The sequence below is a fragment of the Rhinopithecus roxellana genome, chromosome 14 (assembly GCF_007565055.1).
Source record: "Rhinopithecus roxellana isolate Shanxi Qingling chromosome 14, ASM756505v1, whole genome shotgun sequence".
Lineage (NCBI taxonomy): Eukaryota > Metazoa > Chordata > Mammalia > Primates > Cercopithecidae > Rhinopithecus > Rhinopithecus roxellana.
In genome coordinates, this window is record NC_044562.1 from 132,349,545 (window position 1) to 132,362,198 (window position 12,654).

The following is a 12,654-nucleotide window of genomic DNA, read 5'->3' on the forward strand; positions in this document are numbered from 1 at the left end:
GGAAGCCAGTGAGGCAGGGTCACATGCCCCGTTTAGAGGTGCAGACTTTGAGGAGGAATGTGGGCAAGTCTTCCCAGGAACAGGTAAGGCAGGGAGGAAAGGGGGGCATCTCTGGTGCAGCCTGGTTCGGAGCAGGAAGACACTTAGTAAATGCTGACAGACTGCAGGACAAAGGCAAAGGTGCTGAGCTGGACCCTTTATTTCTGCCCTTCTCCCTTCTGGCACCCCAGCCAGGAAATTGCTGCAGCCTTTCCGGAATCCTGTTCGTTTTTCCTACTGGTTCACAAAAGGGGCCAAATGGAAGCAGCAAGACCTGGGTTTAAATTAAATCTGTCAACTACCAGCTCAGTGAATCTGGGCGAGTAACGCAAGACTTGAGTGTCCTTACCTGAAAAATAGAGGTTAGAGAGATGCTATGTGCAGTTGTGTGTGTGAGGGGAGGGGAGGTGAAGGTGAGGGTGGAGCCCCGTGCCCAGCACCCATGCACTGGGAACCCTAAAAGGAGCATCTTCTCATGGTTTTACATATCAGAAATTGGGATGGCACGTCACTGGGACAGTGTCTTTTTTCTTGTATGGTGGCACATAAATAGGTGCTTCTTATAATTAATGGCATCTTAGATTTGATGAAATATGGAATATTACCTGTTGTGCTGATCCTGGGCAAACTACAATATCTCTGGGTAAAAATGTCCCCATCTGAAAAACAGGGACAATGTTCCTTCCTCGGCCAGCCACTATGGGGCTAAAATGAGACCACATCTGTCAAGGGTTTTGCCCTCACCTCCCTCCCTGCTGGACGGCATCCTTGGTGGGCAGAGGTGGGCTTCGGGTAGACCAAGCCGTGCTGAGCTAGGACCAGGAGTGCTAGTGCCACTGTTTGTCTGCGGAGAGGGAGGCCTCTGTGCTGAGGGCCAAGCAAATATTTGTGGTTATGGATTAACTCAAACTCCAGGCTGTCATGGCGGCAGGACGGCGAACTTGCGGTATCTCCACGACCCGCCCCTGTGAGTCCCCCTCCAGGCAGGTCTATGAGGGGTGTGGAGGGAGGGCTGCCCCGGGAGAAGAGAGCTAGGTGGTGATGAGGGCTGAATCCTCCAGCCAGGGTGTACAACAAGCCTGAGCTTGGGGTAAAAGGACACAAGGCTCTCCACAGGCCAGGCCTGGCAGCCACAGTCCCAGGTCCCTTTGCCACGCGCCTCCCTCCTTCCAGGCCGAGGGTCTCCAGGGCCCAGGGCCATTCCGACAGACAGGTTGCCGCCCAGGACCCTCCATTCTCCCCACCCCACTTCCACCTTTGGGGGTGTCGGATTTGAACAAATCTCAGAAGCAGCCTCAGAGGGAGTCAGCCAGAATGGCGAGCAGGGTCCAGCAGGGTGTATAGAGGGCCAGGTGGCCTGGCCTATCCACTGGGGAGGGCTCCTTGCTCTCTGGCCACCAGGGCTATCTCTGTGGCCTTGTGAGGCACCGGGTGGTTTGGGGCAGGGGTTGAGGTTCCAGGCCTAGAACCACACACTCCTGGCCTTGAGTCCTGGCTCTGAGAGTAACACACGGATGTAAACATGGATGCCCAGGACCCGGCCTCAATCTTCCGAGTCTGGTGCCTGCAGTGTACTGACGGTGTGAGACCCTATTCCTGGAGGATGAGGGACAGAATCTGATCCATCCCCTGGGTTGGTGACTTTCCTGTGCAATCAACGGAAGCCAGCGAGGGTTGGATTTTTAATAAACCACTTAACTCCTCCGAGTCTCAGTTTCCCCCTCTATGAAATGGGATTGACAGCATTAATAGCTACCTCTTGGGTGGTTGTGAACCTTAACTGGTGTCATATCTCATGTTTACTGAGCATGAGCTATGTGCAAAGCCTGTTTAATTCTTACAACACACTTTAAGGCAGAAATACAACACGTTATTCCATCCATTTTACAAATGAGGAAACTGAGGCATGGAGCAGTTAAGCATCTTGCCCAACATTGTCCTCCAGTAAGTGCTGGAGCTAGAAATTGCACCGTGCAGTCTGGCTTCATGGCCTGCCCTCTGAATCCTGTAAAAGTTGTTTGAAGGACACCATGGGTGTCCAATCAACGTTAGCTAATATTCTCGGCCCAGTCGTCAGACTGGTAGAGGCAGCCACCCCACTGTCCCCAAGGAGGGCGCAAACATCCTGGCACCCTCTCCACCGCATTTTGGAGCTGCTTTCTAGGCAGGCAGTGTGACCTCAGCCCCACGTACAGCAGGCGGCCGAGGCCTTCTGAGGGTGACTATGTGTCTCACGAACAAGGACCCTCAATCCCAGGTTCCGCCCTGACAGCCAGCACACAGGGACAGCCCTTTCATTCTGCTTCCACCTGGGGGTGCAGGCAGAGCAGCAGTGGGGGTGGGCACTGCCCGGAGCTCAGAAGTCCTCCTCAGACAGGTGCCAGCGCCTCCGGAATGTGGCGGCTCACAAGTCTTCTGCTGTTCGTGGCCACCTGGGGAATTTCCAGCACACCAGCTCCTCTTGGTAAGGCCACCCCACCCCTACCCCAGGACCCTTGCGGCCTCTACCAGGCCCTGGTGGGCATCTGCCCAGGCCTTCACGGCTTCCACCATCTCTCTGAGCCCTGGGTGAGGTGAGGGGCAGATGGGAATGGCAGGAATCGACTGACAAGTCCCAGGTAGGCCAGCTTCCAGAGTGCCACACGGGGGCTGCCAGGGCAGGTACACGTGATGGCAGGGAGCCCTGCGATGACCTCCTAAAGCTCCCTCCTCCACACGGGGATGGTCACAGAGTCCCCTGGGTCTTCCCTCTCCACCTACTCACTCCCTCAACTGTGAAGACCCCAGGCCCAGGCTACCACCCACACTGTCCAGCCCAGCCTCTCCTACGCAAGTGCACACTGGCCTCAAGGCTGCCTTGCCCCAACGCCTTTCCTGGTCTCCAGAGCCAACGGGAGGAGGCCATGATTCTCAGGGAGGTCTGCAGGACACATGGGCCCCTGGAGTCACACCAGGCTGTTGGTTTCATTCGTGCCTTTATTGAGCTGCTTATCTGCCTGGGACCTGCGCCCCCACCCTTTCCCGAGGTGTCCTCAGCTCAGGCATACCCTTCTTTAAGACACCTTTCCCTCCATCCCCTCTTGCTCACACCCCCAACTTGATCCTTCCCTCCTGACTGTGCCCTGCACCCAAGATAAACACTTCGCAGAGCCCAGGGGACACTTGGGGACCCTCCCTGGGTAATAGGTCTGTCTATCCTCCAGGTGTCCCTGCCCAAGGGGAGGAGCATGGGGAATACTTGGTCGGGGGAGGAGAGGAAGACTGAGGGGATGTGTCAAGATGGGGCTGCACATGGTGTACTGATGGAACAGTGAGATGATTTAAGTTGGCAGCCTTTACAGCAGTAGCCAGGGCTTGAGTGCTTATCTCTGGGCCAGGGACTATATTGGATGTTTTACATGACGGTCTTATCCCCATGTTTTTGGATGAGTAAATTGAACCTTAGAAAGGTAAAGACGCTGGCTCAAGGTCACACAGAGGTCGGGGTGGGGTTCACAGGGAGGCCTCTCCATCTCAGAGCAAGGCTTCATCCTCCAACTGCCATCTGCTTCCTGAGGAGGAAAAGAGCAGAGAAGCCCTGGGCAGAGCCATGACCTAGAATTAGAATGAGTCTTGAGGGGGGTGGAGACAAGACCTTCCCAGGCTCTCCCAGCTCTGCTTCCTTAGACCTTCTCATGGCCCTAGCCCCTCTTAGGCCCCTCCACCAAGGTGAGCTCCCCCTCCCTCCAAAACCAGACTCAGTGTTCTCCAGCAGCGAGCGTGCCCACCAGGTGCTGCGGATCCGCAAACGCGCCAACTCCTTCCTGGAGGAGCTCCGTCCCAACAGCCTGGAGCGGGAGTGCATAGAGGAGATCTGTGACTTCGAGGAGGCCAAGGAAATTTTCCAAAATGTGGATGACACAGTAAGGCCACCATGGGTCCAGAGGATGAGGCTCAGGGGTGAGCTGGTGACCAGCAGGGGCCGGGAGGAGCAGGTGGGGACTCAATGATGAGGCCCTCTTGGGGGTTGTGGGGGTGGCTGAGTGGAGCGATTAGGATACTGGTCCTACGGGGTTGGCCAGGCACATGTGACCCCAAGAAACAGAATTCAGGAAGAAGCTCCAGGAAAGAGTGTGGGGCAACCCTAGGCGGTGACCCACCAACCACAGTGCAGGTGGTTCAGTCCACCCTCCGGCCACCACTGAGTACCACTGCCTCCCTTTCCCGTCTCACAAAGAGGGGACCCAAAGGCCATCCTGCTTCCACCCATGCCTCTGCTGATCAGGGTGTGTGTAACCAAGGCTCACTTCTGTCCACATAAAATCGCTCACTCTGTGCCTCACATCAAAGGGAGAAAATCTGATTGCTCAGGGGGTCGGAAGACAGGGTCTGTGTCCTATTTGTCTAAGGGTCAGAGTGCTTTGGAGCCCCCAGAGTCCTGTGGAGGTGTCCCTAGGTAGCAGGGTGAGCTTGGTAGCAGGGCTGGCTCCCCCAGGCAAGGCTCAGACTCGCTCTGTCCCTGGGGATTGCTTCAGCCACTAGGACCTGAAAGTTGTGCATGGCCTGGGCCCCCTTCCAAGGCATCCAGAGATGCTTTCCAGTGGAGGCTTTCAAGGCAGGAGACCCTCTGGCCTGCACCCTCTTGCCCTCAGCCTCCACCTCCTTGATTGGACCCCCATCTGCTCCCCTCCATCCCCACCACCTCCTTCCCCAATGGCCTCCCTGGCAGACACCACAGTGACTTTCTGCAGGCACATATCTGATCACATCAAGTCCCCACCATGCTCCCACCTCACCCATGGTCTCTCAGCCCCAGCAGGCCTTGGCTAGCTTCCCTGATGGAGCAGGCAATCAGGCACAGGCTCTGGGTCTCAGCGTGGGGCGGGTGGTCCCAGACCAGCAGCACCAGCCGCAGCAGCAACCCTGGTGCCTGGTTAGGAACGCAGCCCTCTGCCCCCATCCCCCCAACTCTGAAGAACACTGGCTTAGGGAAAGGGGAGATGCTCAGGGGTCCCCCAAAGCCCTCGGGCAGAGGGAGTGAGGGGGCTGGAAGGAGGCCGAGTGACTTGGCGAGGGATTCGGGTCCCTCGCGTGGCAGAGGCTGCTGTGGGAGCGGACAGTCGTGAGCAGGGCTGCAGCTGCATGGGGAGAGGGTGTTGCTCCAGGGATGTGGGAGGCTGGGCGGGGGAGGGGCAGGGAGCCCGCTCCTAGCTGGCCGACGACCATCGGGCGTCCATCCCTGTTCGTCTGGAAGCCCTCCCCTCCCCTGCCCGCTCACCCGCTGCCCTGCCCCACCCGGGCGCGCCCCCTCGGCACACCGGCTGCAGGCGCCTCACGCTGCCCGCTCTCTCTGCAGCTGGCCTTCTGGTCCAAGCACGTCGGTGAGTGCGTTCTAGATCCCCGGCTGGACTACCGGCGCCCGCGTCACTCGGGGTCTCTGGCCGCTGACCCCCTACCCCGCCTTGTGTCGCAGACGGTGACCAGTGCTTGGTCTTGCCCTTGGAGCACCCGTGCAGCAGCCTGTGCTGCGGGCACGGCACGTGCATCGATGGCATCGGCAGCTTCAGCTGCGACTGCCGCAGCGGCTGGGAGGGCCGCTTCTGCCAGCGCGGTGAGGGGGAGAGGGGGTGCGGGCGGACGGTGGGGCGGGGCGGGGCCGGGTGGGGGGCGAGGCGCCAGCGCCAGCTGCCCGCGCCCTGCCCTGCCCGCAGAGGTGAGCTTCCTCAACTGCTCGCTGGACAACGGCGGCTGCACACACTACTGCCTGGAGGAGGTGGGCTGGCGGCGCTGCAGCTGCGCGCCCGGTTACAAGCTGGGGGACGACCTCCTGCAGTGTCAGCCCTCAGGTGAGAGACCCCCGTTACATCGCCCGGGAATGACGCCGGGTGCTCGCGCGGGGGTGGGCAGATCCCCTGACGGGGCGCGGCTCGGGAGGCTCAGGAGGGCTTCCAGAGAGGGAGCGAGGAACAGAGTTGAGCCTTGGGGCAGCGGCAGACGCACCCCAACACCGGGGCAGCTGTGAGCGCAGTCAGCCCGGGAGCGGGGCGCGCCCTCCGCTTTCCCTGCTTCCTTTCTTCCTGGCGTCCCCGCCTTCCTCCGGGCGCCCCTGCGCACCTGGGGCCACCTCCCGGAGCGCGAGCCGAGGGGTGGCTCCGCTCCCCAGGGTGAGCGGATCTGGGGCCAGGCCTGCAGCGTCCTCCTCCACGTAGCCTTGGCTGCGTTTATTTTCTCTGACGTTGTCCGGCGTGCATCGCATTTCCGTCTCTACCCGCTTGCTTCTTTGAGGAGAGAAGAGAATCCTGATTCTGCTTTCTTTTATATTTTCCTTTTTATGCATTTTAATCAAATTTATATAGGTACGAAACTTTAAAACTCAGAGTTTTACAACTCTTACATTTCAGCATGCTGTTTCTTGGCGTGGGTGATTGTTTCATTCATTTTCATTAAAAGGTGGACCCTTTTAATGCGGAAATTCCTATCTTCTACCTCTAGGGACACTTGTTACTTATTTCTTCTATGATCTCCCCTTTCCTTCCTCTGTTTTCTCTTTCTGGACCTCCCATTATTCAGACCTCTTTCCTCTAGTTTTATTGTTTCTTCCATTTCCCATCTCTTTGACTTTGTGTTTTCTTTCAGGGAACTTTCTTTTTTAATTTTTTTTTTTTTTTTTTTTTTTTGAGATGGAGTTTCACTCTTGTTGCCCAGGCTGGAGTGCAATGGTGCGATCTCGGCTCACCGCAACCTCCGCCTCCCAGGTTCAGGCGATTCTCCTGCCTCAGCCTCCCGAGTAGCTGGGATTACAGGCATGCGCCACCACGCCCAGCTAATTTTGTATTCTTAATAGAAATGGGGTTTCTCCATGTTGGTCAAGCTGGTCTTGAACTCCTGACCTCAGGTGATCCGCCCGCCTTGGCCTCCTGAAGTGATTGGATTACAGGCCTGCTCACCCCGCACACGAGTTCCCTCGCCCAGACTCTTTCAGAGAATTTTCTAAACTTTATAATTCAATTCTTCTGCAGAAAAAAAATTTTGGCCAGGCTCAGTAGCTCAGACCTCTAATTCCAGCACTTTGAGAGGCTGAGGTGGGAGGATTGCTTGAGCTTGGGAGTTTGAGACCAGCCTGGGCAACACAGTGAGACCCTGTCTCTATTTTTTAAAAAAGTAAAAAAAGATTTAAAAATTTAACTTTTTATTTTGAAATAATTAGAGATTTGCAGGAAGCTGCAAAGAAATGCCTGGTGGGCCTGCTGGCCTGTGGGTTTCCTGCAAAGATGGTGGGAAGGCCCTGTCATTGGCAGAACCCCAGATCGTGAGGGCTTTCCTTTTAGGCTGCTTTCCAAGAGGACTCCTCCAAGCTCTTGAAGGATGGAGGATGCTCACCCATGGTGTTCGGCCCCTCGGAGCAGGGTGGGGCAGGGAAGCTGGTGCCAGTGCAGGTTGTGAACATTTGCATGACTCCCTGTGGTCAGCCAAGAGCACCACTCCTTCCTGAGGTGGGGCCTGGAGTCCCTAGTCAGAGTTACTGGTTCACCTTCTGCAGGCAGGGAGAGGGGAGTCAAGCCAGGGAGAAGGGCTCTCGCAATTTCTCTTACAAACTCTCAACATGCCCTCCCACCTGCACTGCCTTTCTGGCAGCCCCACAGCCTCCTATGGTTCTCTCAGCCCATCACGGGCTGAGATTTTTGCTTTCCAGTCTGCCAAGTCAGTTACTGCATCCATCTATCTGCTGTCAGCTCCTGGAATTGTGTTGCTGTTGTATCCTCTCCATTCTCTTGTCATTATGCAGCTCCCCTGCTGACGGCATCCCATTGCCCCTTTAATTCTAGATATCTGGACTTGGCATTCAAGGCCCATTTTGAGCAGAGTGGGGCCTACCTTCCCGCCCTCAGTTCTCCATGGTGTATGCACTCTTTTCTTGGCAGGGAGGCTTCACAAACATGCCAAGCTTACTGTAAGAGCTCTCCAAGAATGCTCACCTCCTTCCCCCTGTAATTCCTTTCCTCTGTGAGGAGCTCGGCTGCATCCCAGCATAAAGCCTTGCTAATCCCAGGGACCACCCCCAACAGCCCTGGGGTACAATGAGCCTTCAAGAATTTTAACCACCTATGTAAGGAGACACAGCCAGTGGGCCATGCTGCCTGGCCTGACTCTTGCCATTGGGCGGTAATGTTTGTTGACTGACTGACTGACTGACTGACTGACTGGAGGGGGTTTGTAGTTTGTGTCTCAGGGATCACCCCCAACAGCCCTGGGGTACAATGAGCCTTCAAGAAGTTTAATGACCTATGTAAGGACACACAGCCAGTGCGTGATGCTGCCTGGTCTGACTCTTGCCATTCGGTGGCACTGTTTGTTGACTGACTGACTGACTGACTGACTGGAGCGGGTTTATAGCTAATATTAATGGAGTGGTCTAAGTGTCATTGGTTCCTTGAACCCTGCACTGTGGCAAAGTGGCCTGCAGGCAGGAGGAGGACCAAGACAGGAGGGCAATCTCGGGAGGAGTGCCTCACAGGCCCCTCACCGCCTCCACCTGCCTCAGTGAAGTTTCCTTGCGGGAGGCCATGGAGGCGGATAGAGAAGAAGCGCAGTCACCTGAAACGACGAGACACAGAAGACCAAGAAGACCAAGTAGATCCGCGGCTCATTGACGGGAAGATGACCAGGCGGGGAGACAGCCCCTGGCAGGTAGGAGGCGAGGCAGCACTGGCTGCTCCCACACTGGGTCCGGGGTCACTAAGCCCATCCTGGCAGCTGTGCAGAGACCGGGAGGGAAGCACTGCAGTTCTTGCAGGGGGTGATAAAGGTGGGGGATGCTTCAGGGAAAGATGGATGCAACATGAGGGAAGAGGAGCAGCCAGGGCGGGTGAGGGGAGGGGGATGGAGGGGTCTGCAGGAGGAAGGGTTACCGGGCGGGCGAGGGGAGGGGATGGAGGGGTCTGCAGGAGGGAGGGTTACCGGGCGGGAGAGGGGAGGGGATGGAGGGGTCTGCAGGAGGGAGGGTTACCGGGTGGGCGAGGGGAGGGGATGGAGGGGTCTGCAGGAGGGAGGGTTACCGGGTGGGCGAGGGGAGGGGATGGAGGGGTCTGCAGGAGGGAGGGTTACCGGGCGGGAGAGGGGAGGGGCATGGAGGGGTCTGCAGGAGGGAGGGTTACCGTTTCTAAAAGGAGCTGGAAAGACTGCTCTGCTGGTGGGATTTTAGGCAGAAGCCCTGATGGGAGAGGGCTAGGAGGAAGGGCTAGGCCTGAGTACACCTCCAGCCTCCATATCCACATGGGAACTGACACTTACTGGGTTCCCCTCTGTGCCAGGCATCGAGGAGATGGAAACCAAGAAATGGGGGTATTGGCCCTGGGGACTCAGACTCTGCGAGGGTCAGGACCCCAAAGACCGGGCAGCCCAATGGGACCAGAGCCAGGATGACCCTTCAAGACAGGGGCTGAAAGAGGCCCAAGGGGAACATCCAGGCAACCTGGGGGCCACAAAGCCTTCCTGGAAGACACACAGCCTGGCCAAACCTCTAAGGATGAGAGGAGCTCGCTGGGCGATGTTGGGTGTGGCTTAGGGTGACTGGAACAGTATGAACGGTACAGGAACAGCCAGGAAGACACCCTGGGACAGGCTAACTCTATAAAATGAGCAAAAATAGAAGATACCAGAAAGGGCCTAAGCCTATGTCCATGTGACCAGGGAACCCAGGAAAGTGCATATGAGATCCAGGTGCCCTGGACTGGAGGCTGTCAGGAGGCAGCCCTGTGACGTCATCATCCCACCCCATTCCAGGTGGTCCTGCTGGACTCAAAGAAGAAGCTGGCCTGTGGGGCAGTGCTCATCCACCCCTCCTGGGTGCTAACAGCGGCCCACTGCATGGAGGAGTCCAAGAAGCTCCTTGTCAGGCTTGGTATGGGCTGGAGCCAGGCAGGAGGGGGCTGCCAGAGGCCTGGGTAGGGGGACCAGGCAGGCTGTTCAGATTTAGGGGACCCCGCTCCCCAGGTGCTTAAGCAAGAGGCTTCTTGAGCTCCACAGAAGGTGTTTGGGGGGAAGAGGCCTAGGTGCCCCAACCCTGCCCACCCCTGTGACAGCTGGTATTTTGCAGTAGGGGGTTCTCTGGTGCCTAGCATCTGCCAAAGCCACAGGCTGCTTCCCTAGCAGGCTGGGGGCTCCTATGCATTGGCCCTGATCTATGGCAATTTCTTCGGGGCAGGGAGGGGTCTGGCTCAACTCTTTATGCCAAAAAGAAGAAAAAGTATATTGAGAAAGACCAAGTTCACATTTCCTACAGCATATCTATGGCCAGTGGCCCCCCGTGGGGCTTGGCTTAGAATTCTCAGGTGCTCTTCCCCAGGAGCCATCAGTCTGGACTGAGAGGACCTTCTCTCCCAGGTGGGACCCGGCCCTGTCCTCCCTAGCAGTGCCATGTTCTGGGGGTCCTCCTCTCTGGGTCTCACTGCCCCTGGGGTCTCTCCAGCTACCTTTGCTCCACGTTCCTTTGTGGCTCTGGTCTGTGTCCGCGGTTTCCAGGGGCCTCGGTCTTCCCTGCTGCCCTGCCCATTCCTTCTCTGGTCTCACGGCTCCATGACTCCCGAAAACGGACCAGCATCCTGTCACTTTAGGATTGACATCCGTTGGCCACTCCTTCTGGCAGGAAAAGTCACCGTTGATAGGGATCCATGGCATAGACAGGTGGCTCCCCGACAGCACCTGGGACGTGTGGGTGCAGAGTCTCCGGGTGGACCTTCTTCAGGCCCTCTGCCCAGGCCTGCATGGGCACAGCAGTGGGTGGGCCTCGGGAAAGTGCTGCTGGGGAGAGGTTCCCCGCAGCCCATTCTGACTGGGCCCTCTGCCCTGCAGGAGAGTATGACCTGCGGCGCTGGGAGAAGTGGGAGCTGGACCTGGACATCGAGGAGGTCTTCATCCACCCCAACTACACCAAGAGCACCACCGACAATGACATCGCGCTGCTGCGCCTGGCCCAGCCCGCCACCCTCTCGCAGACCATCGTGCCCATCTGTCTCCCGGACAGCGGCCTTGCAGAGCGCGAGCTCACTCAGGCCGGCCAGGAGACCCTCGTGACGGGCTGGGGCTACCACAGCAGCCGAGAGAAAGAGGCCAAGAGAAACCGCACCTTCATCCTCAACTTCATCAAGATTCCCGTGGTCCCGCGCAACGAGTGCAGCGAGGTCATGAGCAACATGGTGTCTGAGAACATGCTGTGTGCGGGCATCCTCGGGGACCGGCAGGACGCCTGCGAGGGTGACAGTGGGGGGCCCATGGTCGCCTCCTTCCATGGCACCTGGTTCCTGGTGGGCCTGGTGAGCTGGGGTGAGGGCTGTGGGCTCCTTCACAACTACGGCGTTTACACCAAAGTCAGCCGCTACCTCGACTGGATCCACGGGCACATCAGAGACAAGGAAGCCCCCGCGAAGGGCCAGGCACCTTAGCGACCCTCCCTCCGGGGCTGGGCTTTTGCATGGCGATGGATGGGACATTAAAGGGTCATGTAACAAGCATACCGCCTGCTGTTCTCTGTCCTTCCATCCCTCTTCTGGGCGCTTCTGGAGGGAAGTACCATTTATTGAGCACCTATTGTATGTCACATGCCTTATAAATAGAATCTTAACTCCCAGAGCAACTCTGTGGGGTGGGGAGGAGCAGATCCAAGTCTGGCAGGGTCTAAAGCTGTGTGTGTTGTGGGGGATACCCTGTTTATGAAAAAGAATAAAAAACACAACCACGACGCCACTAGAGCCTTTCACAGGGCTTTGGGAAGAGCCTGTGCAAGCCAGGATGCTGAAGGTGAGGCTTGACCAGCTTTCCAGCAAGCCCAGCTATGAGGTAGATACGTTTAGCTTATATCACAGAGGGAAACTGAGGGGTCTGAAAGGTTTACATGGTGGAGCCAGGATTTAAATCTAGGTCTGACTCCAAAACCCAGGTGCTTTTTTCTGTTCTCCACTGTCCTGGAGGACAGCGGTTTCCATGGTGCTCGGTGTGGAGGCCACCATTAGCTCTGTGGGGAAGCAGCCAGAGACCCAGGAAGTGTTGGTTCAGCCCAGAATGAGCTCACACTGTCGCGGGGGGAAGCTGTTTCAGAACAATGTTACACCATCATGAACAGCAGTTAAGAAAGAGGCTCTGGATTAACCTGGCCTCATGGGCCTAATTGGATGAGACAGAAATAAGTCGAGGATGCTCTGATTTGAAATCATGAAGTACCTGATGAAAATGAATGGTGGTGAGATAAAGCTGAGAAAATTCATCTAAAGCCCAAAATCAGTCTAGCTCTCTGTGTGGCCTCAGGCAAGTCTCTTCTCATCTCTAGGTGTGATGGTTAATTTTAGGTGTCGATTTGACCGGATGAAGAGATACCCAGATGGCTGGCAAAGCACGATTTCTGGGTGTGTCTGTGAGATGTTCTGGAGGAGATGGGTCACTGAGTGGGTGGACTGTGTGGGGAAGATCTGCCCTCAGTGTGGGCGGGCACCGCACAATCAGCTGCGGACCCTGATGGAATAAAAAGGCAGAGGACAGGTGAATTCTCTGTCTCTCCTGGAGCTGGGACACCCTTCTCCTGCCCTTGGACATCAGCTCCAGGTTCTCAGGACTTTGGACTCTGAGACTTACATCAGTGGCCCT

At 57.0% G+C, this 12,654-nt stretch overlaps 1 protein-coding gene across 2 annotated transcripts; it reads left to right on the forward strand.

The window, feature by feature from the left end:
- The first annotated feature begins 933 nt into the window (after positions 1-933).
- PROC (protein C, inactivator of coagulation factors Va and VIIIa) lies at positions 934-11,760 on the forward strand. Of its 2 annotated transcripts, none has more exons than XM_010363449.1 (9): positions 934-1,006; positions 2,417-2,503; positions 3,775-3,941; positions 5,375-5,399; positions 5,492-5,629; positions 5,730-5,864; positions 8,561-8,706; positions 9,802-9,919; positions 10,870-11,760. In XM_010363449.1, exons 1-9 carry the CDS (start codon positions 961-963, stop codon positions 11,457-11,459), a joined length of 1,452 nt encoding a protein of 483 aa, XP_010361751.1. In that variant the 5' UTR covers positions 934-960; the 3' UTR covers positions 11,460-11,760. The 2 variants fall into 2 exon arrangements, with proteins under 2 accessions (XP_010361751.1, XP_010361752.1); XM_010363450.1 differs by having other exon boundaries at positions 940-1,006; positions 2,413-2,503.
- The last annotated feature ends 894 nt before the right edge of the window (positions 11,761-12,654 follow it).